Below are 26,977 nucleotides of genomic sequence, written 5' to 3'. Positions count from 1 at the left end.
GTGCTTGTGTGATGTCACGTGGTACCGTGGCGCTCTCAGTGATGGCGGATCCTGCTGGTGCAGCCAATATTTTACCAGCTTTCCCGATCTATCCTTGCAACCTATTTCAGCCGCGAAATCAATTGAAAAATCAATTGGGCGGCCATGTTGTGACATCGATTTTCTGCTGATCTATATCTAACCTTGGAGGTGTTTGAAAATGATGTACATATGATAAAGCTGTACCAAGTAATCACACAGACAAATAGCACTGAGTCCAAGCACCATAGCAGCCACATGCTCTGTATTAACTGTATTGACATCCTACAGCTCAGCCACCTCCATTAACATCTGAGACATCAAAGAGATGCCTAAATACAAATACTTTACTGTGACAAGAAAGTTCTGAAGTATAATGACGACAGCAGCATTGACCTTAGGCAACATATAAAAATATATAGCAGATCCACAAGCCTCGGTAGGCATGCAAACTTGGCATCCTGGTAGATTTAACAAAACATATTTATATAGAAATGTAAAATAGCATACAAGCAGGAAGAATCTGCAAGCCAGAGAAAATGTCCTTCATTTGATAAATGGTAACCAAATATACATAATGCAGAATTATATACCATCTTTCATCGAGTCCATATAAATGAACTATACAGTTTAATACTCAACTGAATATGTTTCACAAAACACATAGAAGATACACTAACATAATAAATTACATAATAAGAACTGCATGGTAGAAAAAGCTGATAGAGCAATATTTGCAACATCGAGTCCAAACGTTCATAGAAAAGCTTGTTGGTCGTTAGAAGTGAAATAAACCACTTGGAAAGTACATTTATGTTTTTCACCGATACCAGACGTAGCTTGTGGAGAGTCTTCAGTCTATAAGCTGGAATCTGTGTTATTATCAAGCTAGTGGTTGGACATACTAAATGACTGACGTTTCGGTCTGCATGATGGATGGGGCTCTTGAGTTTCGTTGAAATTGGGGTACGCTTTCCGAGCCGTTCCTTGAAATCGATAGGCTGTGCAAACGGTAGTCTCGACTTAAAAACTGGTTCCAATAAAAACTTCCCCATTTTCTCTTTAGCTCTGCTTGCACCTGGAAGATGAACATTAAACTCATTTTATTAAAAAACAAATATCAGAGAAAAAAATCATATGCAGGATTATAAACAGTGTGCAGGAAAACATTACATGGAAGTAAATGGTACACAATGGGGACTTTTGGAAAACATAATGTAATCTGATGAATAGAGATTGGATTTTTCTTTTCTTACTGTTTAACTATTAGGTGGCAAACAATTTGAAATTCTCACTTTGGTAATATCAAAATATAGTAAGCATAATCTTCCACTATGGCCAACTGAAAATTCAATTGATGTTTAGGATAAAAAAGACATTCAATTTTCTATACAAATTGATCACTTTATTTTAATCAAAAGCTGGCAAATCAAGTTATATGGTATCTTATATGCTCTTAGAAAAAAAAACTTTTCTTTGATACAATTTCTTTTCGATATAACTTGAAGAATATACATGGCAAATTAACTAATAATCATGTCTAATTTTCATTTTTACATATATTAAAATAGCACTAAACATAAATGAATAGAATACATAATATCCAAGGGCAATGGATATATAAAAAAGAAGTGACAAAGCATGATTAGATAAACATGTGTATGTATAGTCTGAGTCCTACCTAAAACTTACCTCTGATCTTTTTTTTTTTAATTTTTAGGCCTCGTTCACATTACAAACGTGGATGGGCACGCACGCGGAACGCAATGCGTACGAACGCACGCCATCCGCGTTTGTATGTGTTGCGTGGCTGATCCCATCACTGAAAAATGAATGGGACAGCCACGCGTTTTGGCAAAAAATGCATGCAGCATAGTGTTGGGCGAACACCTAGATGTTCGGGTTTGCGAACGTTCGCCGAACATCGCCGCGATGTTCGCGCCGAACTCCGAACATAATGGAAGTCAATGGGGACCCGAACTTTCGTGCTTTGTAAAGCTTCCTTACATGCTACATACCCCAAATTTGCAGGGTATGTGCACCTTGGGAGTGGGTACAAGAGGAAAAAAAATATTTGAAAAAGAGCCTATAGTTTTTGAGAAAATTGATTGTAAAGTTTCAAAGGAAAAACTGTCTTTTAAATGCGGAAAATGTCATGTTTCTTTGCACAGGTAACATGCTTTTTGTCGCCATGCAGTCATAAATGTAATACAGAGAAGAGGTTCCAGGAAAAGGGACCGGTAACCGTAACGCTAACCCAGCAGCCGCACATGTGATGGAACAGGAGGAGGGCAGCGCAGGAGGAGAAGGCCACGCTTTGAGACACAACCCAGGCCTTGCATGAGGACAAGAAGCGTGCGGATAGCAATGCTTTTTGCCGCCATGCAGTCATAAATGTAATAAAGATGAGAGGTTCAATAAACAGGGACTGGAAACGCTAACCCAGCAGCAGCAGCAGCACACGTGATGGAACAGGAGGAGGCGCAGGAGGAGAATGCCACGCTTTTTGAGACACAGCATCCCAGGCCTTGCATGAGGACAAATAGCGTGCGGATATAGCAATGCTTTTTGCCGCCATGCAGTCATAAATGTAATAAAGATGAGAGGTTCAATAAACAGGGACCGGAAACGCTAACCCAGCAGCAGCAGCAGCAGCACACGTGAGGGAACAGGAGGAGCCGCAGGAGGAGAAGGCCACGCTTTTTGAGACACAACATCCCAGGCCTTGCATGAGGACAAATAGCGTGCGGATATAGCAATGCTTTTTGCCGCCATGCTGTCATAAATGTAATAAAGATGAGAGGTTCAATAAACAGGGACCGGAAACGCTAACCCAGCAGCAGCAGCAGCAGCAGCAGCACACGTGATGGAACAGGAGGAGGCGCAGGAGGAGAATGCCACGCTTTTTGAGACACAGCATCCCAGGCCTTTCATGAGGACAAATAGCGTGCGGATATAGCAATGCTTTTTGCCGCCATGCAGTCATAAATGTAATAAAGATGAGAGGTTCAATAAACAGGGACCGGAAACGCGAACCCAGCAGCAGCAGCACACGTGAGGGAACAGGAGGAGCCGCAGGAGGAGAAGGCCACGCTTTTTGAGACACAACATCCCAGGCCTTGCATGAGGACAAATAGCGTGCGGATATAGCAATGCTTTTTGCCACCATGCAGTCATAAATGTAATAAAGATGAGAGGTTCAATAAACAGGGACCGGAAACGCTAACCCAGCAGCAGCAGCAGCAGCACACGTGATGGAACAGGAGAAGGCGCAGGAGGAGAATGCCACGCTTTTTGAGACACAGCATCCCAGGCCTTGCATGAGGACAAATAGCGTGCGGATATAGCAATGCTTTTTGCCGCCATGCAGTCATAAATGTAATAAAGATGAGAGGTTCAATAAACAGGGACCGGAAACGCTAACCCAGCAGCAGCAGCAGCACACGTGAGGGAACGGGAGGAGCCGCAGGAGGAGAAGGCCACGCTTTTTGAGACACAACATCCCAGGCCTTGCATGAGGACAAATAGCGTGCGGATATAGCAATGCTTTTTGCCGCCATGCAGTCATAAATGTAATAAAGATGAGAGGTTCAATAAACAGGGACCGGAAACGCTAACCCATCACAGATGGTCATTGTTCATGTTACTTGGTTAGGGTCCAGGAGTGTTGCGTAGTCGTTTCCAATCCAGGATTGATTCATTTTAATTTGAGTCAGGCGGTCTGCATTTTCTGTGGAGAGGCGGATACGCCGATCTGTGACGATGCCTCCGGCAGCACTGAAACAGCGTTCCGACATAACGCTGGCTGCCGGGCAAGCCAGCACCTCTATTGCGTACATTGCCAGTTCGTGCCAGGTGTCTAGCTTCGATACCCAATAGTTGAAGGGTGCAGATGGATTGTTCAACACAGCTACGCCATCTGACATGTAGTCCTTGACCATCTTTTCCAGGCGATCGGTGTTGGAGGTGGATCTGCACGCTTGCTGTTCTGTGGGCTGCTGCTGCATGGGTGTCATAAAATTTTCCCACTCCAAGGACACTGCCGATACCATTCCCTTTTGGGCACTAGCTGCGGCTTGTGTTGTTTGCTGCCCTCCTGGTCGTCCTGGGTTTGCGGAAGTCAGTCTGTCGGCGTACAACTGGCTAGAGGAGGGGGAGGATGTCAATCTCCTCTCTAAAGTCTCCACAAGGGCCTGCTGGTATTCTTCCATTTTGACCTGTCTGACTCTTTCTTCAAGCAGTTTTGGAACATTGTGTTTGTACCGTGAATCCAGAAGGGTATAAACCCAGTAATTGGTGTTGTCCAGAATGCGCACAATGCGTGGGTCACGTTCAATGCAGTCTAGCATGAATTGAGCCATGTGTGCCAGAGTCCTGCCAGAATCCTCATCATCCTCTTGTGAGCGTTGTGATAGTTGTTGTGATGCATCATAGTCGTCACCTTCTTCCTGGTCTGCTTCTGCTGACCATTCGCGCTGAACTGTGGAAGTCCAACGTGCATCGCTCTGGCCCTCGTCAGTGGTGGCAGGAAATTCCTGCTCCAACTCCAGCTGTTCCTCCTCCTCTTCTTCGTCATAGCTGCTGGGGCCAGCGTTTCCTGATGCGGATGGCCTGATGTTGGTACCATCACGCTGATCGTTTTCTCCTTCAGATTCCCCCAGTTGCATCATGACAGCTGTTTCCTTGATTTTCAACATTGACCTCTTCAGTAAACACAGCAGTGGTATGGTAATGCTGACTGAAGAGTTGTCACTGCTCACAAGCAATGTGGATTGCTCAAAATTTTGGAGGACTTGGCAGAGGTCCAACGGATCCACAGAAGCTTGGCAGCTGTCCGGATGCGCCTCGGTACTGCGCCGTCATGTACTGGACCACTGCACTCTTCTGCTCGCAAAAGCGGGCTAGCATGTGCAGCGTAGAATTCCAGCGCATAGGGACATCACACAGCAAGCGATGGTGGGGGAGATTGAAGCGCTCCTGCATCTTGGCGAGTGCCCCCGAAGCAGTACTGGAATTTCTGCAATGTTTGGCCACTCGTCGCACCTTCAACAGAAGATCGGCCACGCCTGGGTATGTCCTCAGGAACCGCTGAACTACTAGGTTCATCACGTGCGCCAGGCAAGGGATGTGTGTCAGCTTAGCCAACCTTAAAGCGCGAATGAGATTACTCCCATTATCACACACAACCATGCCCGGTTTCAGGTCCAGCGGTGCCAGCCACAAATCCGTCTGTTCCTTTATTCCCCTCCAAATTTCCTCCCCTGTGTGCTGCTTATCCCCAAGGCAAATCAGCTTCAGCAACGCTTGCTGACGCATGCCAACAGCTGTGCTGCACTGCTTCCACGATCCTACTGCTGCTGGGTTAGCGTTTCCGGATGAGGTACAGCTTTGAGATGCGTTGAAGGAGAAGGAGTCAGAGAGGTAGGTGCTGCTGTTGTTATCCAGTGGGAGGGACGGCGGTGCAGCTGTTTGCGGCGTGGGCAACACCCGCGCCGTAGCAGGTGAGGAATCGCTGCCGGGCTCCACAAGGTTCACCCAGTGCGCGGTAAGGGAGATGTATCGACCCTGGCCGAACGCACTCGTCCAGGTGTCAGTGGTGAGGTGAACCTTGCAGGCAACGGCATTCTTCAAGCTTCGGGTTATTTTGCTGACCACGTGCTCATGCAACTCAGGCACTGCAGAGCGCGCAAAGTGGTAGCGGCTGGGAACCACGTAACGTGGGATGGCCACTGACATCATGCCCTTGAAGCTGTTTGTCTCCACCACTCGATATGGCAGCATTTCGCAGGCCAGAAGCTTGGCTATGCTGGCTGTTACTGCCACGGCCCGGGGGTCATTTGCTGGCAATTTCCTCTTGCGATCAAACATCTCCGAGACAGACAACTGAATCGTAGGCCTGCACACTGAAGGGCTGTTGGTTGTTGTGTTTGATGAACACTGGGAGACCTCAAGAGCACTACTCCGGAAAGTGACAGTGTCAGCGTCTGATGTTTGTGAATGTTGTGAACCACGCAATGGCTGGGCTACTGCTGCTGCTGAGGCGGGTCTGGTGGTGAGTCTGGTGACCCCAAGGGAGGCAGTGTTGCTGGTACCCTGTCCTGCCGCGTTTGCCCACAGAGTGGGATGTTTGGATAGCATGTGGCGGCTCATGCTGGTGGTGGAGAGGTTGTTAATACTTTTCCCCCTGCTCAGGCGGATCTTGCACACCTTGCAAATTGCCATAGTACCATCCTCAGTGCAGTCTTCAAAGAAAGCCCAGATATTGGAGCACCTGCCTTGCTGGCGATTTCTGTTTGCGCCTCTTTAGCCTCTCACTTGAACTTCCACGCTTGTGGTGCCTGAAATTGCGCGCCGCCTACCTTGTGGCACAAGGCGAACTCGTGCAGCAGTGGGTTCTTCAACAGACTCATCTGTGCTGCTGCTACGACGGCGATGTTCTCGTTCACAAACAAAATCTGGGTCTCTGTCCACATTGTCCATACCCTCCTCTTTCATCTCCTGAAACTCGTCATATGTCATTGTGGGGGGCCGCCGCCGTGGAGTAGAGCTCCCCAGAACAACCTCTGCGCAGCTCACTCCAACGTCGTCTTCCAGATCTTGTCGGCCGACCTCCTGCAATTGCAACCCCTCCTGCCCAACTTGCTCTGGGATTTGGGTTTCCGAGTCCTCCTCGGACTCACCTTGTATTTCAGTGCGCGGTGCATTTCGCATAGTTAATGGTTGTGAATCCGGGCACAACATTTCTGGCTGTTCCTCCATTGACCTTTGAAAGGTGGAAGTTTGTTGGGCTGGGAATAGCTCCTGCGAATACCCCATTGTGTCCTGAGGTAATTCATCGGACTGGTTATCTGGCAGTTGTGTGCGTGGTGTCGCTGCCGGTTGTGTCAGCTTTGTGCCCACTGGCTCCTTGTAACTGGCTGAGGACTCGGACCTCGTGCGTGATGTGCTGGTGCTGCTAAACCCACTGCTGGACGCTTGAGAGGTCATCCAAGTAATTATCTGGTCCTGTTCTTTTGGATTTGTGAGGGTTGTTGTCCTGGACAACATGGGCGGTATTGAGTGGGTTTTCTTGGGTGCTCCCCTGTGGCCTGTACGTGAACCGTCAGGGGAAACACCTCTTCCCTTGCCCCTCCCTCTTTCACCGGATTTCTTCCTCATTTCACTTATCCTTAAAGTACACGCTGACTGGCAGCAGTACAGTGGCAGTACAGAAATGCTATACAGTGGTGGGTGAGCGGTGTACCACTATTTCCAGCAGCGACACAGAGCACAATGCTATACAGTGGCGGGTGAGCGGTGTACTACTGTTCCCAGCAGACACAGAGTGGCAGTAAACAGAATGCTATATAGTGTGGCTGAGCGAGGTACACAGAGTGGCAGTAAACAGAATGCTATATAGTGTGGCTGAGCGAGCGGTGTACTACTATTCCCAGCAGACACAGAACAGTAAACAGAATGCTATATAGTGTGGCTGAGCGATGTACCACTATTCCCAGCAGCGACACAGAGCACAATGCTATACAGTGGCGGGTGTGCGGTGTACCACTATTCCCAGCAGCGACACAGAGCACAATGCTATACAGTGGCGGGTGAGCGGTGTACTACTGTTCCCAGCAGACACAGAGTGGCAGTAAACAGAATGCTATATAGTGTGGCTGAGCGAGGTACACAGAGTGGCAGTAAACAGAATGCTATATAGTGTGGCTGAGCGAGCGGTGTACTACTATTCCCAGCAGACACAGAACAGTAAACAGAATGCTATATAGTGTGGCTGAGCGAGGTACACAGAGTGGCAGTAAACAGAATGCTATATAGTGTGGCTGAGCGAGCGGTGTACTACTATTCCCAGCAGTGACACAATGACTGGGGGGGACCCTGGCTAGCGTGGCTGGAGCGCGAACTACCCTGCCTGCCTACCCAAAGCTAAACCCACAGACAAATGGCGGAGATATGACGTGGTTCGGGTATTTATTTACCCGAACCACGTGATAGTTCGGCCAATCAGAGCGCGTTCGGGTCCAAACCACGTGACCCGTTCGGCCAATCACAGCGCTAGCCGAACGTTCGGGGAACGTTCGGCCATGCGCTCTTAGTTCGGCCATGTGGCCGAATGGTTTGGCCGAACACCATCAGGTGTTCGGCCAAACTCGAACATCACCCGAACAGGGTGATGTTCTGCAGAACCCGAACAGTGGCGAACACTGTTCGCCCAACACTAGTGCAGCATGCGTTCCCGGACCGCACAGGTCCGGAACGCATGCAGTGTGAACATCAGACAGTGCACTCTATGCACTGTCTGATGTCGTGCGTGTCGGCCACCTGCACGCGTTTACAAAACGTGTCTGGAAACGCGTGCAGTGTGAACGGGGCCTTACTGCAAGGGTTAATAACTCAGAGCTATAAGTAACGGTCTCCCTGATAACTGATAAAAGATCATACAACTTCTGTATGGCTGTGACAACTTCTGTGTGGCTGTGACAACTTCTGTATGGCTGTGACAACCTCTGTGTGGCTGTGAGATAAAAAGCTGCACAGTTCATCATTACTCTGCATTAGACCTGAATAATTATAAGTATTTATCTCTTAAGTTTATTTTAATTCAGGTTCACTTTAAACTTCTGATTTAAACACAATAACATATAGTACTGTTTACACAACTGATCATACTTAAAAACAATTTAGTCATTGTGTTAAAAGCATTTTCGTGACTGAGTTTGACACTTCATTGCAGGATGTTATCTCTCGTTTAAGTCTCTTATAGCAATTTAAAGTTAACATGAAGTGAAACTTAATGTATGAGATAATTTATTCTATGTTTAGATTATACATAGAAAATTAGCAGCATGGAAATTAGTCTCCTATTTTAAATTTCTGGTTAGTGTCTTAATTTGTAAGATTGCATCAGACTGTCACAGTAGCTGTTTTGAATTACTCTGCCTTGTGAAGCTAAAAGACAAAGAGAAGTAATGATCCTTTGAACTTTCCTGCACTTACATCTCATTAGATGCTCACTGTTTCTCAGCTGCTTTAGCATCTATTTACTTTTCAGGAAAAAAAATTAACAAGCAGCCAACAAGCTTTTTTGCACAAATAACAACTAATTTTTGAACTTATGCTGTGTTGGAAAACAAAAAGGGGCTTCAGAGAATTTCTTACACGTACACACATACATATATATTGCCTAAAAGACAAAATACTTACTTCTGTATTCAAAAAGCAGTACAGAATTGCAACAACCAGCCCCTGTAAGAAAGTAAATAGATATGATTAAACATACGGTAGCTTCACAAACAAGGTGAGTCGATCAGTTGTGATATGCCTATTGGGACTGTCTTTATCCCAGTTTGAAAAACTTCCCCCTCACCTTCTTCATTAACTGTTATACAACCGCTCCACGCCAATTGGCATGAAGTCCTGGGGCGGAGTTTTGCAGGAGATCGTGTGCGCGCATCTACGCTTGACTGCCGGAGCTCCGCTCCGCCATCAGTCTCCTAGCAGCCATCACCGCTAGTAGACTTTTAGACGGCGAAACCAACGTCTATTTACAATGTACAGCGCTGCGATCTAAGGCAACGCTGTACTGGGGACAGCCTTGTGACACGGCTGTACCCCTGGGAGGCACAGAGAGCGATCGGCTTTCATAGGCTGATGTCTATGAGAGCCGATCACTATAATTGGCTGCCGGTGGGAAAGAATGAGGGGGGGGGGGGATTAAAATGTTAAAAAAAATGCACACATTTATTTAAAAATAAAACAAATATTTTAAAAAATAAACAAACACACCAACAGAAAGCTCTGTTGGTGGGCAGAAAAGGGGGGCGGGATCACTTGTGTGCTGAGTTGTACGGCCCTGCAGCAAGGCCTTAAAGCTGCAGTGGCCTATATTGCAAAATATAGCCTGGTCACTAGGGGGGTGTAAGCCTACGGTCCTCTAGTGGTTAATGGGGAAAAGTGGTGATGCAATTCTATTTTCAACATGTCACCAGCACGGGGGAAAGATTTATCCCCATCTACTATTCTGGTGAAAACTGTACAGGTTAGTAACCCATGCCACATTCATCATCCTAAATGCTATGCCATCTAACCCAGACTTTGTATGTGAGAGTCTACAGCAGATATACATGTACAGTATGCATGACAGTTCATTCCAGTCAGTGGCTGTGACTCAGTACACCTGCATTCTCACAGACTCGATGCTGCTGAGCGCGCCCATACTATGAATACATCGCTTATAAAAGTACAAGAGCTGTGTTCCTAATAAAGCCTGCCCAATTCCTGCTAAATAGTGTTTGTGTTCAAATTCGGGATATTGAATTTGGAAACCTGAACAGCACACTTCAGCACCTGTCAAGTGGACAGGGACAAGGTCATGGGGAGACGACAAGGTCATTGAGAGGCATCCATGGCTATCTGGCTTGTTTAGTGGCACTGTGAGTGGCCTGAGGAAGTAGGCAGGACCCAAGAAACGCATTGCCTGTGCAAATACAAATCTTTTTTTGTTTAATCTTTGTTAATGTCATTGGAGAAGAAGGCCACCTCTTATTTCCTTATTTTATTGTGCTTTTAACAAAGATTTATTCAAACGGATCATCAGAGGGTTATTCCTATTCCTTTTCTCAAACGGATCATCAGGGGGTTCTCTATGGCTGATTTTGTGAGGAAACCCCTCCCACAGTGTGATGTCAGTGTCTCACAGCGCTGAGGTACTGGCATCACACTGTGGGAGCCTTGTTGCATTGTGGGAAATAACAGATGTTTCCAACTGACAAAAATGCAAGCAGAATCTCCTTCCAGTGAAATCACCAGGGATGCACGAGTAATAACAAGTGCTTAAGCATTCTTATTTGTGATTTAAATAAGCTTTAATTAGCTCTGGTGCGCAGCAGGGTGTGAAGAGGTTATTTACATATAGGTGTGCGTCCTCCCTGCGCTCCAAATAGCTTGCACGTGTCCTATTGGTTGCGTTGCAAGCCTCACCACCACGTGCTTCCCCCTTCCAGCTTGAATGAGGAAGTGCGAACAGTGAGGCTTGCAACACGACCAATAGGACGCGTGCTAGCTATTTGGAGCGCAGGGAGGACACGCACCCATTCACTCCCTGCCGCACACCTGAGCTAATTAAAGCTCATTTAAATCACGAATTCAAGTTATTACTCTTGAGAGCATTCCTGGACATCACCTGCCAGCAGTAAAAATGTCACCATGTGATAAATGTCAGAATGTAAATCAGGGACAGGAAAGATTTTACAATGAGCAAACAATAACTAAATCATTTATACATAATTATTGGAAAAATTAAGCACTTTTTTCTTTACATTAGTTTCACTGGAGTTCCTCTTTAAAGAAGAATTGTAACCAAGGATTAAACCTCATTCCAATCAGTAGCTGATATCCCCTTTCTCACTAGAAATATTTTCCTTTTTTCAAGTAGACCATGTGCTGGCTTGTATGGCTGATATTGTGGCAAAACCCCTCCCAAAGTGTGATGTCATGACCATGGTCTTGACAGGTTGTTTGCTGTTTGTGAACCTCATTGCATTGTGGGAAATAAGGGCTTTTTCCAAGTGCCAAGCAAGTACCTCCCACTGTGCATAGAACTCCCAGTATACAAACATTCTGTACAGATCACCTGGAAGAACTAATGATGTCACCACTAGTGATACATTTCAGAATGTAAATCAGGGAGAGGAAAGATTTTACAATGGGCAAACACTGACTAAATAATTCATAAATTAATATTGTACAAGATAAGTAATTTTATTCATTGCGCCATTTTCACCACCGTTCCTCTTTAAACTCTTTCTTTAGATGCTATTATTCAAAGAATGCTTAACATAATGATTTGTGAGAATATACATGCAATTAAAAACAACAATATGCCCAAATTTGAAAAAGTATGGACCAAGTTTATAGAATACGTTAATATATAACTTTAATATTTATCACGCAATGCTTAGACATGTTTTTCAATTGACAAGATTTCTAGACATAAACATAACACTCTTGTTTTTTTCTGTTCTTTTCTGTTTTTATGTTATAATGGTTAATATGATTTTCCAATTTTGATACTGAGAATTATATGCCTTACAAATACTACAACTTTGTGCCCCTTGTGAGAGGATATTTTTGTGCATTTGAACTTGAACATGTATCTTATTCTAAGGTTATGTTAATTCAGCCATAAAACCTTTTAAAAACAACAAATGATGAGCATGCATTTCGAAATCATCATAATTTTGCATCATAATTCACAGTAAAGATGTGAAATTGTATTGTGCAATTTTGGAAAAAAAAATAATTAACTTAGCTTATAATTATAATCAGGAACCATAATTACACAATTATGCGTAATTTCATTTAATTTTATTTTATTTCATGCCGACTTAATAACAAAAGCTCCCATATATGCTATAGTCACCAAAATGTCTACGTATGTTAAGGTGAAGAGTGGACACAAGCCAAAACTTTTTTAAAAAGACCTTGTGGTTTTCAAGAAAATTGATTTTAAAAGTTCAATCGAAATTAAAAGGAAAAATGGATTTAAACCCAGTAAAATAACATTTTGCTGAGTTAAAAAAAAATACTTTGAATTTTCAAAATCAATTCTTTTTTTTTTCTATTTAATTTAATTGGTCCCCTCTATTCCCCTTAACATACGTAGCAATTTTGTTGATGATAGTATGTATAGGGGCTGTGCTATTAACCACTAAAGTTGCCACAACATTATTTGAAATTACGCATAATTACACAAAATCCCCAGAGTGAGAACGCTGAAAAATAATTATAGCACATGGTATCTTGCACATTTTTCTTCACAGATTTATATGTATCATACCTGAAATGATCCAATACAAAGCTCAAACCATATCTGACATTCACTGAGACTAGGCATCTGAAATACGGTGAAAACCATATAATGGACTCCAAACAATGGGATAAGCAAGAGTGTGGATTTCGTGAGCCTCCTGTGAAAAGATAAAAATAGAACATAATCAGTACTGGGTCAAAAGCGTCTTAACAACAATGACTTTACCATGAGTATATTTCCATATATGTTTTAAATCCTAAGCCCAGAGAAGAAAGAAATACACCTTTTACGTAATTTATCAAGTCTCTAATCTATTTCACGACTTTTGTAACATATATTCATGTTGATTGATTATTACTCCGGTTAGCCGATCACAGTTCTCATGTTCTTGAAGGGGCAGTATGGCAAAAAAAAAAATGGCAAAATTTAAAATATGTGCAAACATAGTCAAATACGAAGTACATTTTTTCCAGAGTAAAATGAGCCATAAATTATTTTTCTCCTATGTTGCTGTCACTTACAGTAGGTAGTAGAAAACTGACAGAAGCGACAGATTTTGGACTAGTCCATCTCTTCATGGGGGATTCTCAGGGATTTATGTATTTTCAAAAGCACTTAATGAATGGCAGTTGCTCTGTCCAACTGCCAAAAAACTGCGTAGCGAGCAGGAAGGCTGGCGAGCATCATTGTTTAAATCCTTTTAGGGAATATCTTTATGAATAATAAAAGCCTTGCTATGAAGACTACTATGATGGACTACTCCAAAACCTGTCGCTTCAGTCAGATTACTACTACCTACTGTAAGTGACAGCAACAAAGGAGAAAAGTAATTTATGGCTCATTTTACTCCGGAACAAACGTTTGTACATATTTTACATTTTTCAATTTTACGTCATAGTGCTTCTTTAATTTACATAGTAGAAGAGCAAATGTTTGGGCTGCAAACCGGTAGTTTCTGAATTTCTCCAGGCTGGGAATGTTGAAGGAATATGGCACCTTCTGCTCTCCATCATTCTGTGCAACCAAACAGCAGCGCGTTTGTGACACCACTATAGCAAATTTAGCAATCATTAATCTCTGGTGTCAGAATTCATTGGTTTCAGACCAGTTGCAAACATTGTGGAAACCTTGATCTTGATAAAAGTATTTTAACTATATAAGAAGTTAAGTCTAAAAATAAACCAGCTATAGAAATCCCTTTTATGGGCTGATTCACACGGGCGGTAACTGCAATGTTTTTGCCGGCCAACGAAAGCATAGTTTGAAAGGAATCTACCACTGTTCTATTCAAATGAATGAAAGTGGTAAATGACAGTGACAGCAGTTGGTGGCGTTCATGTAAACGTCGCTGTAGATCCTGTCATCTTATCTCATCTTGGCTGCGTTTGCGGTTCCATGTTCCCCAATGATGGAACGATGGAAACCAATGCCAAACTTTTTTCTGCATTTAGCATTGGCTAAATGAGCCGCTACAAGCCGTTCCACCAGCCGCCTGGGTAAACCAGCCTCAAAGGTGGCCACACACCATACAATAAAAGATTCAATTTTATGGTCATTCAATAAAAACTATTGGTTGTCCCAAAAAATCAAAAGCTTTTTTTTCATTTGTTCGAGAATTCTGATCGAAAACCGAATTTTTATTCAATAAAAGAAGATCAGGAGTGGTGGATTTTTCTGATCAATTTTTATGAAAATGTAATGGTGTAGGGTAGATTGTAAATTACTTAATGTATAGACCCAAGCAATTTTTTCAGAGTTTTCAAATTTTTTTTTCATAATTGGGGAAAAACTTGAACATATGTGTGTGGTACATTGGTCAAATTTTTTAATGTTTCAATCAGTCAGAAAAATGTATTTCAATTCTTGAATTAAAAAAAAATAAAAAAAAAATGCATGGTGTTTGACCACCTTAAAGCGGGTGTGTCACCATAAAATCAAATTTCAACAGCAACTGATCTGAGTGTATTAAGTTATAAAGATGCTAATCCTGCATTCAAAACATTCAAAACTTTTTCTGCTTTTATGATTTGGAGTTATCACATACTTAAGGAGCACTGGCCCTTTAGTAGTCAGTGCCAAACAGTTGCATGCTGGGAGTTCTTTTTATCTATAATATATTCCTCCTCTTCCATTTATTTCCCTGCCAGCTGCTTATCTGAAACACGATCCTCTGCTCACTAGTGTTTACAAGCAAGGCTGAGGTGACTCAGCGATTAGAGGAGAAAAGAAAAATGTAAAAGGCAGAAATGACATCAGGATTTAGCCTAAACTGTGGGCAAAAGACATGGCCCCCACCAGGAAGAGAATTCTCTTCATTTACTATATAAAATTCCCAGAAATCCAAACGTGGACTGTACAATACATGTGTTATGTAAGTAGATCAAGTATTTATCTACTTATATATGTGTTTTTTTCCCTGGCATAGTATGGCTAATCTTACTGCTTTAAAGAGGAACTCCAGTGAAAATATCAATATCGATCACCGCCACGTGGGCCGGAGCGGCGCAGTCCGCTCCGGCCCACGTGGCAGTGGATGACAGCGCCGATCGCGCAGGCGCAGTACAGAGCGACCTCCAGGTCGCTCTGACGTCATCGCCGGGGACCGGGTCAGAGCTCCGGCAAACGGCTGCGGACAGAGCTGCAGCGAGGGAGGTCCTGGGAGCTTGGGGCTGGAGGAAGCCCCCGGTAAGTACCACTCATTTTACTAGATTTGCCCTGATGACTCCTTTAAGTCACATAATACAATGCAGATTAAGTCCATTAGGAGAAGAAAAAATGTTGGCACTTGCAAAACTTGGCACTTGCATTCCACGTGTAAAAAAGCTTTAATACTTCTGGCTTAGGAGAATCTTCTCAATACAAGCATAATGATATTTCTTACAATTCCTACCCGATCCTTATAGTGCTGTAGAGTGACGTGGGGGCAGTGTTTGGCCCCCACTTCAAGTGCCAAACTATTTTTCTTCTCCTAATGGACTGTATACTTAGTGTTTTTCTCAAGTTTTGAGCACGCATTGGGAACATGTATTTCCACCCGACCAGAGAGAAGTATTTATCCCACCCATGCACGCTAGCAGTTCTAGTGCCTGTTGCTATCTCCTACTGTATACAATGCAGATTAATAACTGACTTTTATTATGTTGTACTGTATGTGATTATTGGGAAATCGCATTATTGTTATGGGTAACAAAAAATATGCAGTGGCAGAATAGCAAAAGCTTTATAATCTTATTTTTCTGAGATAGCCCTTTGGAATACCTACTTGAACTGGGACTGGTCATTACCCCCAACGTCAGGAGATCTCAGCTTCTGCAGCAAGATTCGGATAATATTCATAAACAGGCAAAAATTTACCTGTAAAACAGCATAAAATGTCACAGTGTTACTATACAAAATCTAAACAAAAACTATAATCATTAAGGGCTCGTCTCCACTAGTGCGGTGTGCGTCTCGCAGACGCACACCGCACTGAGCCGGTGGGCGGGATCGCAGGCGAATCCCATGAGCCGTGCCATGCACGGCTATGGGATTCGCAGCCTCCGTGGCGAAATCTGCGGGGGGTTCCGGGCAAATCGCTCCCGCAAGCGATTCCGCCGCGGCGCCGTCATCCCCTATGGCAGAGTTTCCCCGTGCGAATGATGTGCGGGGAAACTCTGCAGAATCGCCGGCGAAACCGCCCTAGTGGAAACGGGCCCTTAATAATTCAAAACTACTGTATATACAGTAGAATGTCATTATAGTACACTCTGATATAGTAAACCTCTGAATATAGTAATTAGTAAACTTATTTTCCTGGTTGGAGTTTACTATAAACAGATTCTACTGTACACTGTTTTTTTTTCTTGTTAACGACACCTTCTTTTATATAAATGAATTAAATAGTAAATCATGTACAGCTTCTTATATTTAATTATTAAAAAAAAAAAATTAGGAATAAGCACCATCCATGGTAAATATTATTAAAGAGAACCTGTATTAAAAAAAAGTGCCCCTGGGGGGTACGCACCTCAGGAAGGGGAAGCCTCAGGGTCCCAATGAGGCTTCCCCCTCCCCTGTAGCTGCAGGCAATCCAGCGCTGGCTCCCCGAAGCGTCCCACAATCCTCCCTCGACAAGCCTGACAAGCGCTGATTTATTTACCTTCCCTGGCTCCAGCAGGGGCGCTGTTGCGGCTCTCAGGCGGAAATAGCCGATCACTGTCGGGTCCGCTGTACTGCGCAGGCGCATGCGCATCTAGAGCGGGCCGACAGCGATCGGCTATTTCCGCCTATCTCCGAGCGGAGAGCCGATACTGCGCCTGCGATGGAGCCGGGAAGGTAAATATTTACATCCCCGCTGTTCGGGAAGCTTTCTCGCTGCCGCCGTGGGACCGAGGAGGACTGGGGAAACCTCAATAGGATCCGGAGGCTTCCCCCATCCGAGGTGAGTATCCCCCAGGGGACGTTTTTCTTGATACGTTTTCTTTAAATTATGTTTGAATTACATGTGCACTTAGGGCTGGTGCACACCGAGCGGCTTTTTCAGCGTTTCTGCAGCCACTTGCGGCTGCGGATACGCTTGGTCAATGTATCTCAATGGGCTGGTGCACACCAGAGCGGGAGGAGTTTTGCAGAAACGCATACTCCTGGGGTGAGGCATTTTTTGGATTGTGGATGCGTTTCTGCCTCAATGTAAAGTATAGGAAAACCGCAAACCGCTCTGAAAACCGGCAGTTCAGAGCGGTTTTGCAGGCGTTTTTGTTACAGAAGCTGTTCAGTAACAGCTTTACTGTAACAATATCTGAAATCTATTACACCAAAAACGCTTCCCAAAACCGCAAAATGCTAGGTGAAACGCTACAGAAAAATAAGAAAAAGCGTTTCAAAATCTGCTAGCATTTTGCGGATCTGCTAGCGTGTTTTGGTGTGCACCAGACCTTAGTAAGTATATTGTTTAATAACTCGTTAGGTTTAGTACTAATTACTAAACATACATTTTAAACATGTTTAATTCAGAAAAATATAAAATGTTAAAACTGAATAATTTCTATTTGCTTAGAGATCTGCATGCTAACAGGACTGATTGTTTCGGTAAGTAGCAAAAATATTTCTTTACTGCTCTGTAGTAAAGATTCAATTAATCTAGAGCAGGGGTCTCAAACTCGCGGCCCGCGGGCCATTTGCGGCCCTCGATACAATATTTTGTGGCCCTCGCCGCCAAAAGCTTACTTATAGTTCGCTTCAGTGCTCCCAAGTAATCCGCCGCATCCCCGCTGCTAAACGAGGGGCTGCAGAGCCCCCAAATCGCCCGGGGGGGGCAATCCGCCGGCATTTGCTGGAAGGGGCAGAGCTTTCAGCTCTGCCCCTCCTGACGTCAATCGCGGCGCATCGCCGCCTCTGCACGCCCCTCTCTGTGAAGGAAGAGTGAGAGGGGCGTGGAGAGGTGGCGATGCGCCGTGATTGACATCAGGAGGGGCAGAGCTGAAGCTGAAAGCTCTGCCCCTTCCAGGAAATGCCGGCAAATTGCCCCCCCCCGGGCAATTTAGGGGCTGCAGCCCTCGTTTTGTGGCGGGATGTGGCGGATTACTTGTAATGGGAGCACTGAAGCAAACTATAAGGTAAAATAGGCAAAATAGTTCACTTCAGTGTGATTTTGATTTTGAAATAAAAATCAATGCAAGGAACGGGGAAGGGGGGGGGGGGGAGGTTCGCGGGAGCTGCTGATTGATTGATTCCCTTATGCGGCCCAGCCTCATCCTGACTTTGCCTCCTGCGGCCCCCAGGTAAATTGAGTTTGAGACCCCTGATCTAGAGTGTATATTACAGTGAGAAATAGACCTAAATTGCATTTGTAAAAAACAAAAAAAAATTGAAGGGTCGCATTAAAGCGGACCTGAAGAGCATAATAACCTTTAAAGAAAGACATTTCTTTGTTACAGGTTGCAGAACTCCTGCAATACATCTGCAGTGTGTGTATTTCCTGCTTTCATGGAAGCAGACAAAGGGTTAAAATACCCTGTTTACATATGTTTACATATTAGCTCTCCATGACTGCCGAATTTCTGTGCTGACACAGCTGAGAGATGAAATTACACTTGAGGGTACTTGAAGATGTGGGGGGAAAAAGACATGCTCTTCACTCTAAAAAAACACAAGGTGCATTTCTCTCTGTTTTCTTTGTGTCGTGTGCAGGCCAGATTCCTTCTCCCTCCATAACAGCTGTTTGGTCTCCCAGACAATCCTTACCTACAGTGCGCCCAGATCCTTCCTATATGGAACAATGGAAGGGAATCCACTTGTTTTACACCCACAATACCCACATGCAGGTGCCACGCCCCACCCCAAAAATTTTCAAGGGGCGGGGAATACATTTTTTCTGGGGAAATAGCACTGAGGGGATGGACAAGAAGAAAAAAAAACATTAGCACAGCATTACTTTCCCCTCTATAGTGCCACCATTGAAGAAATTGAAAAATTGGTTGGTAGGGTTGTTTTATTATTATTATTATTATTATTATTAGCTCATAGTGCCCCAGAAGTACTAGGAGAGTATAAAGGGCTATAAAAACACTGAAAAGCCATCTTACTAAAAAAGCGATGCTGGATATAGTTTTGCCTTCTTAAAACAGAAGGTATTTGCAATGATTCAGCTTTAAGAGAAGAACTGTGATTTCCCATGATGCATCATTCCCAAGTATGCATAATGAATTATGGAAAGCCAGTTACATATCCAGAACGGGTGGCGTATAGCAAGCCTATAGCTTTTTTTTTTTTACAGAGCCACACCAATCCACATCAATCCAACATGCATACAGGTGTTTAGGACTTAGTGAACCTCATCAGTGCATGGTATGGATTGATATGGCTCTATGGGATAGGGCTTGGTGACCCAGAACCACTAGGAGAATATCTAGGGATAAAATACACAGTAGGTCATGTGACGTAGCAATAGATTTGTTTACCTCTGTGGTAAACAAAGAAGCATTTCTACTTACAAATATTGCTAGTCCCATCAATAAGTGTTCCAAAATAATATGAAGTTGTAAGATTTCATATTTTTCCATAAAAAAAAAAGCTACAACTTTGCCATAAAACTTGACTGTTGCTGCTTTTTTTATACTTAATTATTATACTGTTATCTGGACATTTATGTGTTTATATTAATTGACTGATGAGAACAATTTATGGGAAAAAATAAGCGGATATTTGATAAGTGTGTGAAGAAATTCCAAAACTGACTGGAAGATCAAACTGCAGATCTTTGCAACCATGACAACACTACTCTCTGGAGTAATTTTCTCCACAGATCAGGTGCTATTGTTATGGAGTAATTCAAACAGCTATTTTGTTTCACTCCAGGTATCAGGGCTCTAGTTGAGATATGAGAACCACACCAAGATTGAAGGCCAAAGCATTGAGCAGCAAACAGCAGCTGAGTAGGTTTAGAGTCCTCTGGTGTCTGGAGCAGGGTGTCAAACTTACATACATGGTGGAACAAAATTGAAAACTGGGACCAAGTGGCTGGCAGACCTTGATAGCTAGTGGGACATTCCCTCTCTTATACAGGTCCTGATGTCTGGTGGTCCTCCCTCCCCTATGCAGTTAGGCCAAATCTGATGGTGCTGTGTGCCAGATTCTGACATGAATGGTCTAGAGCAGGGGCTCTCACACTTTTCGGCTCGCAAGCTTTTTTTCAACCTGCAGAGTCCACGAGATCTACTTGCCTCCCCCCCCCCCCCCCTCCACGCAGCATACATAAGGATTCTTCCCACCACCCTCCACCAACCTGCCCCCCAAAGCCTAGTGAATAGTAGTGTTGGGCGAACATCTAGATGTTCGGGTTCGGGCCGAACAGGCCGAACATGGCCGCGATGTTCGGGTGTTCGACCCGAACTCCGAACATAATGGAAGTCAATGGGGACCCGAACTTTTGTGCTTTGTAAAGCCTCCTTACATGCTACATACCCCAAATTTACAGGGTATGTGCACCTTGGGAGTGGGTACAAGAGGAAAAAAAATTTAGCAAAAAGAGCTTATAGTTTTTGAGAAAATCGATTTTAAAGTTTCAAAGGGAAAACTGTCTTTTAAATGCGGGAAATGTCTGTTTTCTTTGCACAGGTAACATGCTTTTTGTCGGCATGCAGTCATAAATGTAATACATATAAGAGGTTCCAGGAAAAGGGACCGGTAACGCTAACCCAGCAGCAGCACACGTGATGGAACAGGAGGAGGGTGGCTCAGGAGGAGAAGGCCACGCTTTGAGACACAACAACCCAGGCCTTGCATGAGGACAAGAAGCGTGCGGATAGCAATTTGCATTTTGTCGCCATGCAGTCATAAATGTAATACAGATGAGAGGTTCAATAAACAGGGACCGGAAACGCTAACCCATCACAGATGTTCATTGTTCATGTTACTTGGTTGGGGTCTGGGAGTGTTGCGTAGTCGTTTCCAATCCAGGATTGATTCATTTTAACATGTAGTCCTTGACCATCTTCTCCAGGCGATCGGTGTTGGAGGTGGATCTGCACGCTTGCTGTTCTGTGTGCTGCTGCATGGGTGTCAGAAAATTTTCCCACTCCAAGGACACTGCCGATACCATTCCCTTTTGGGCACTAGCTGCGGCTTGTGTTGTTTGCTGCCCTCCTGGTCGTCCTGGGTTTGCGGAAGTCAGTCTGTCGGCGTACAACTGGCTAGAGGAGGGGGAGGATGTCAATCTCCTCTCTAAAGTCTCCACAAGGGCCTGCTGGTATTCTTCCATTTTGACCTGTCTGGCTCTTTCTTCAAGCAGTTTTGGAACATTGTGTTTGTACCGTGGATCCAGAAGGGTATAAACCCAGTAATTGGTGTTGTCCAGAATGCGCACAATGCGTGGGTCGCGTTCAATGCAGTCCTAGGCCGAAGAGGTCATAGCCTAGGGTCACAAAACCTGTTTATTTGGGCAATTTCAATGGTGGCGAGTCTGACGTACATAAATCGCAGCAATGGCCGTTAGCAACGTCTGAATCTCACGAAATGTCTCATGCAGGTAGAAGACATATTGTTAGACTTGGGCTCCAAAGATGGGTTCCCTAAATCTTTGCAAACCAGAGTTACAGGGCTCCAAATTTGGTAAAATCACCCATAGGCTTTCATTGGGCCTCCTATTTACAGTTCCAAAATCTCACATCTTTACAAAGGGCAATTACTCAGCAGTGGCAAATTTTCTAGCATTGTAGGGACCCTTAGGGGGAACATGACTGGTGAGTTTCGGGCCCCTAGGCCAAAGAGGTCATAGCCTAGGGTCACAAAAACCTGTTTATTTGGGCTATTTCAATGGTAGTGATGGTGGCGTACATAAATCTCAGCAATGGCCGTTAGCAAAGTCTGAATCTCACGAAATGTCTCATGCAGGTAGAAGACATATTGTTAGACTTGGATTCCAAAGATGGGGTCCCCTACATCTCTGCAAACCAGAGTTACAGGGGTCCAAAATTGGTAAAATCCCCCATAGGATTTCATTGCCTCCCTATTTCACTTTCCAAAATCTCACATCTTTTCAAAGGGCAATGGCTCAGCAGTACCAAATTTTCTAGCATTGTAGGGACCCTTAGGGGGAACATGACTGGTGAGTTTCGGGCCCCTAGGCCGAAGAGGTCATAGCCTAGGGTCACAAAAACCTGTTTATTTGGGCTATTTCAATGGTAGTGATGGTGGCGTACATAAATCTCAGCCATGGCCGTTAGCAAAGTCTGAATCTCACGAAATGTCTCATGCAGGTAGAAGACATATTGTTAGACTTGGATTCCAAAGATGGGGTCCCTACATCTCTGCAAACCAGAGTTACAGGGGTCCAAAATTGGTAAAATCCCCCATAGGATTTCATTGCCTCCCTATTTCACTTTCCAAAATCTCACATCTTTTCAAAGGGCAATGGCTCAGCAGTACCAAATTTTCTAGCATTGTAGGGACCCTTGGGGGGAACATGACTGGTGAGTTTCGGGCCCCTAGGCCGAAGAGGTCATAGCCTAGGGTCACAAAAACCTGTTTATTTGGGCTATTTCAATGGTAGTGATGGTGGCGTACATAAATCTCAGCCATGGCCGTTAGCAAAGTCTGAATCTCACGAAATGTCTCATGCAGGTAGAAGACATATTGTTAGACTCGGATTCCAAAGATGGGGTCCCTACATCTCTGCAAACCAGAGTTACAGGGGTCCAAAATTGGTAAAATCCCCCATAGGATTTCATTGCCTCCCTATTTGACTTTCCAAAATCTCACATCTTTTCAAAGGGCAATGGCTCAGCAGTACCAAATTTTCTAGCATTGTAGGGACCCTTAGGGGGAACATGACTGGTGAGTTTCGGGCCCCTAGGCCGAAGAGGTCATAGCCTAGGGTCACAAAAACCTGTTGATTTGGGCTATTTCAATGGTAGTGATGGTGGCGTACATAAATCTCAGCCATGGCCGTTAGCAACGTCTGAATCTCACGAAATGTCTCATGCAGGTAGAAGACATATTGTTAGACTTGGATTCCAAAGATGGGGTCCCTACATCTCTGCAAACCAGAGTTACAGGGGTCCAAAATTGGTAAAATGCCCCATAGGCTTTCATTGAGCCTCCTATTTACCGTTCCAAAATCTCACACCATTTCAAAGGGCAATGGCTCAGCAGTGGCAAAACTCACCAGTCATGATCCCCCTAAGGGTCCCTACAATGCTAGAAAATTTGGTACTGCTGAGCCATTGCCCTTTGAAAAGATGTGAGATTTTGGAAAGTGAAATAGGGAGGCAATGAAATCCTATGGGGGATTTTACCAATTTTGGACCCCTGTAACTCTGGTTTGCAGAGATGTAGGGACCCCATCTTTGGAATCCAAGTCTAACAATATGTCTTCTACCTGCATGAGACATTTCGTGAGATTCAGACGTTGCTAACGGCCATTGCTGCGATTTATGTACGTCACCATCACTACCATTGAAATAGCCCAAATAAACAGGTTTTTGTAACCCTAGGCTATGACCTCTTCGGCCTAAGGGCCCGAAACTCACCAGTCATGTTCCCCCTAAGGGTCCCTACAATGCTAGAAAATTTGGTACTGCTGAGCCATTGCCCTTTGAAAAGATGTGAGATTTTGGAAAGTGAAATAGGGAGGCAATGAAATCCTATGGGGGATTTTACCAATTTTGGACCCCTGTAACTCTGGTTTGCAGAGATGTAGGGACCCCATCTTTGGAATCCAAGTCTAACAATATGTCTTCTACCTGCATGAGACATTTCGTGAGATTCAGACGTTGCTAACGGCCATTGCTGCGATTTATGTACGCCACCATCACTACCATTGAAATAGCCCAAATAAACAGGTTTTTGTGACCCTAGGCTATGACCTCTTCGGCCTAGGGGCCCGAAACTCACCAGTCATGTTCCCCCTAAGGGTCCCTACAATGCTAGAAAATTTGGTACTGCTGAGCCATTGCCCTTTGAAAAGATGTGAGATTTTGGAAAGTGAAATAGGGAGGCAATGAAATCCTATGGGGGATTTTACCAATTTTGGACCCCTGTAACTCTGGTTTGCAGAGATGTAGGGACCCCATCTTTGGAATCCAAGTCTAACAATATGTCTTCTACCTGCATGAGACATTTCGTGAGATTCAGACTTTGCTAACGGCCATTGCTGCGATTTATGTACGTCACCATCACTACCATTGAAATAGCCCAAATAAACAGGTTTTTGTGACCCTAGGCTATGACCTCTTTGGCCTAGGGGCCCGAAACTCACCAGTCATGTTCCCCCTAAGGGTCCCTACAATGCTAGAAAATTTGGTACTGCTGAGCCATTGCCCTTTGGAAAGATGTGAGATTTTGGAAAGTGAAATAGGGAGGCAATGAAATCCTATGGGGGATTTTACCAATTTTGGACCCCTGTAACTCTGGTTTGCAGAGATGTAGGGACCCCATCTTTGGAATCCAAGTCTAACAATATGTCTTCTACCTGCATGAGACATTTCGTGAGATTCAGACGTTGCTAACGGCCATTGCTGAGATTTATGTACGTCACCATCACTACCATTGAAATAGCCCAAATAAACAGGTTTTTGTGACCCTAGGCTATGACCTCTTCGGCCTAGGGGCCCGAAACTCACCAGTCATGTTCCCCCTAAGGGTCCCTGCAATGCTAGAAAATTTGGTACTGCTGAGCCATTGCCCTTTGAAAAGATGTGAGATTTTGGAAAGTGAAATAGGGAGGCAATGAAATCCTATGGGGGATTTTACCAATTTTGGACCCCTGTAACTCTGGTTTGCAGAGATGTAGGGACCCCATCTTTGGAATCCAAGTCTAACAATATGTCTTCTACCTGCATGAGACATTTCGTGAGATTCAGACTTTGCTAACGGCCATTGCTGCGATTTATGTACGTCACCATCACTACCATTGAAATAGCCCAAATAAACAGGTTTTTGTGACCCTAGGCTATGACCTCTTTGGCCTAGGGGCCCGAAACTCACCAGTCATGTTCCCCCTAAGGGTCCCTACAATGCTAGAAAATTTGCCACTGCTGAGTAATTGCCCTTTGAAAAGATGTGAGATTTTGGAACTGTAAATAGGAGGCCCAATGAAAGCCTATGGGGGATTTTACCAAATTTGGAGCCCTGTAACTCTGGTTTGCAGAGATGTAGGGAACCCATCTTTGGAGCCCAAGTCTAACAATATGTCTTCTACCTGCATGAGACATTTCGTGAGATTCAGACGTTGCTAACGGCCATTGCTGCGATTTATGTACGTCAGACTCGCCATCATTGAAATTGCCCAAATAAACAGGTTTTGTGACCCTAGGCTATGACCTCTTCGGCCTAGGACTGCATTGAACACGACCCACGCATTGTGCGCATTCTGGACAACACCAATTACTGGGTTTATACCCTTCTGGATCCACGGTACAAACACAATGTTCCAAAACTGCTTGAAGAAAGAGCCAGACAGGTCAAAATGGAAGAATACCAGCAGGCCCTTGTGGAGACTTTAGAGAGGAGATTGACATCCTCCCCCTCTTCTAGCCAGTTGTACGCCGACAGACTGACTTCCGCAAACCCAGGACGACCAGGAGGGCAGCAAACAACACAAGCCGCAGCTAGTGCCCAAAAGGGAATGGTATCGGCAGTGTCCTTGGAGTGGGAAAATTTTCTGACACCCATGCAGCAGCACACAGAACAGCAAGCGTGCAGATCCACCTCCAACACCGATCGCCTGGAGAAGATGGTCAAGGACTACATGTCAGATGGCGTAGCTGTGTTGAACAATCCATCTGCACCCTTCAACTATTGGGTATCGAAGCTAGACACCTGGCACAAACTGGCAATGTACGCAATAGAGGTGCTGGCTTGCCCGGCAGCCAGCGTTATGTCGGAACGCTGTTTCAGTGCTGCCGGAGGCATCGTCACAGATCGGCGGCGTATCCGCCTCTCCACAGAAAATGCAGACCGTCTGACTCAAATTAAAATGAATCAATCCTGGATTGGAAACGACTACGCAACACTCCCGGACCCCAACCAAGTAACATGAACAATGAACATCTGTGATGGGTTAGCGTTTCCGGTCCCTGTTTATTGAACCTCTCATCTGTATTACATTTATGACTGCATGGCGACAAAATGCAAATTGCTATCCGCACGCTTCTTGTCCTCATGCAAGGCCTGGGTTGTTGTGTCTCAAAGCGTGGCCTTCTCCTCCTGCGCCACCCTCCTCCTGTTCCATCACGTGTGCTGCTGCTGGGTTAGCGTTACCGGTCCCTTTTCCTGGAACCTCTTATATGTATTACATTTATGACTGCATGCCGACAAAAAGCATGTTACCTGTGCAAAGAAAACAGACATTTCCCGCATTTAAAAGACAGTTTTCCCTTTGAAACTTTAAAATCGATTTTCTCAAAAACTATAAGCTCTTTTTGCTAAAAAATTTTTTCCTCTTGTACCCACTCCAAAGGTGCACATACCCTGTAAATTTGGGGTATGTAGCATATAAGGAGGCTTTACAAAGCACGAAAGTTCGGGTCCCCATTGACTTCCATTATGTTCGGAGTTCGGCCATGTTCGGCCCGAACCCGAACATCTAGATGTTCGCCCAACACTACACGTGACCCGTTCGGCCAATCACAGCGCTAGCCGAACATTCGGGTAACGTTCGGCCATGCGCTCTTA

The 26,977-nt window shown here is 44.5% G+C and overlaps 1 protein-coding gene across 2 annotated transcripts in view; it reads right to left on the bottom strand.

Annotated features, from left to right (window-relative positions):
• Positions 1-255: 255 nt before the first annotated feature.
• Positions 256-26,977, bottom strand: part of VIPR2 (vasoactive intestinal peptide receptor 2) — a 171,198-nt gene continuing 144,476 nt past the window's right edge. For both annotated transcript variants that reach the window (XM_068235839.1, XM_068235840.1), the window contains exons 10-13: positions 16,089-16,180; positions 12,854-12,983; positions 9,220-9,261; positions 256-1,096 (exon numbers count right to left, since the gene is read on the bottom strand). In XM_068235839.1, coding sequence (XP_068091940.1) covers positions 923-1,096; positions 9,220-9,261; positions 12,854-12,983; positions 16,089-16,180 — 438 coding nt within the window. In that variant the 3' untranslated portion in view covers positions 256-922. The remainder of the gene's footprint in view (positions 1,097-9,219; positions 9,262-12,853; positions 12,984-16,088; positions 16,181-26,977) is intronic.

Source organism: Hyperolius riggenbachi, chromosome 5 (genome assembly GCF_040937935.1).
Source record: "Hyperolius riggenbachi isolate aHypRig1 chromosome 5, aHypRig1.pri, whole genome shotgun sequence".
Classification (NCBI taxonomy): domain Eukaryota; kingdom Metazoa; phylum Chordata; class Amphibia; order Anura; family Hyperoliidae; genus Hyperolius; species Hyperolius riggenbachi.
The sequence above is the reverse complement of the archived record's forward strand: the minus strand, read 5'-3'. Positions and strand labels throughout refer to the sequence as shown.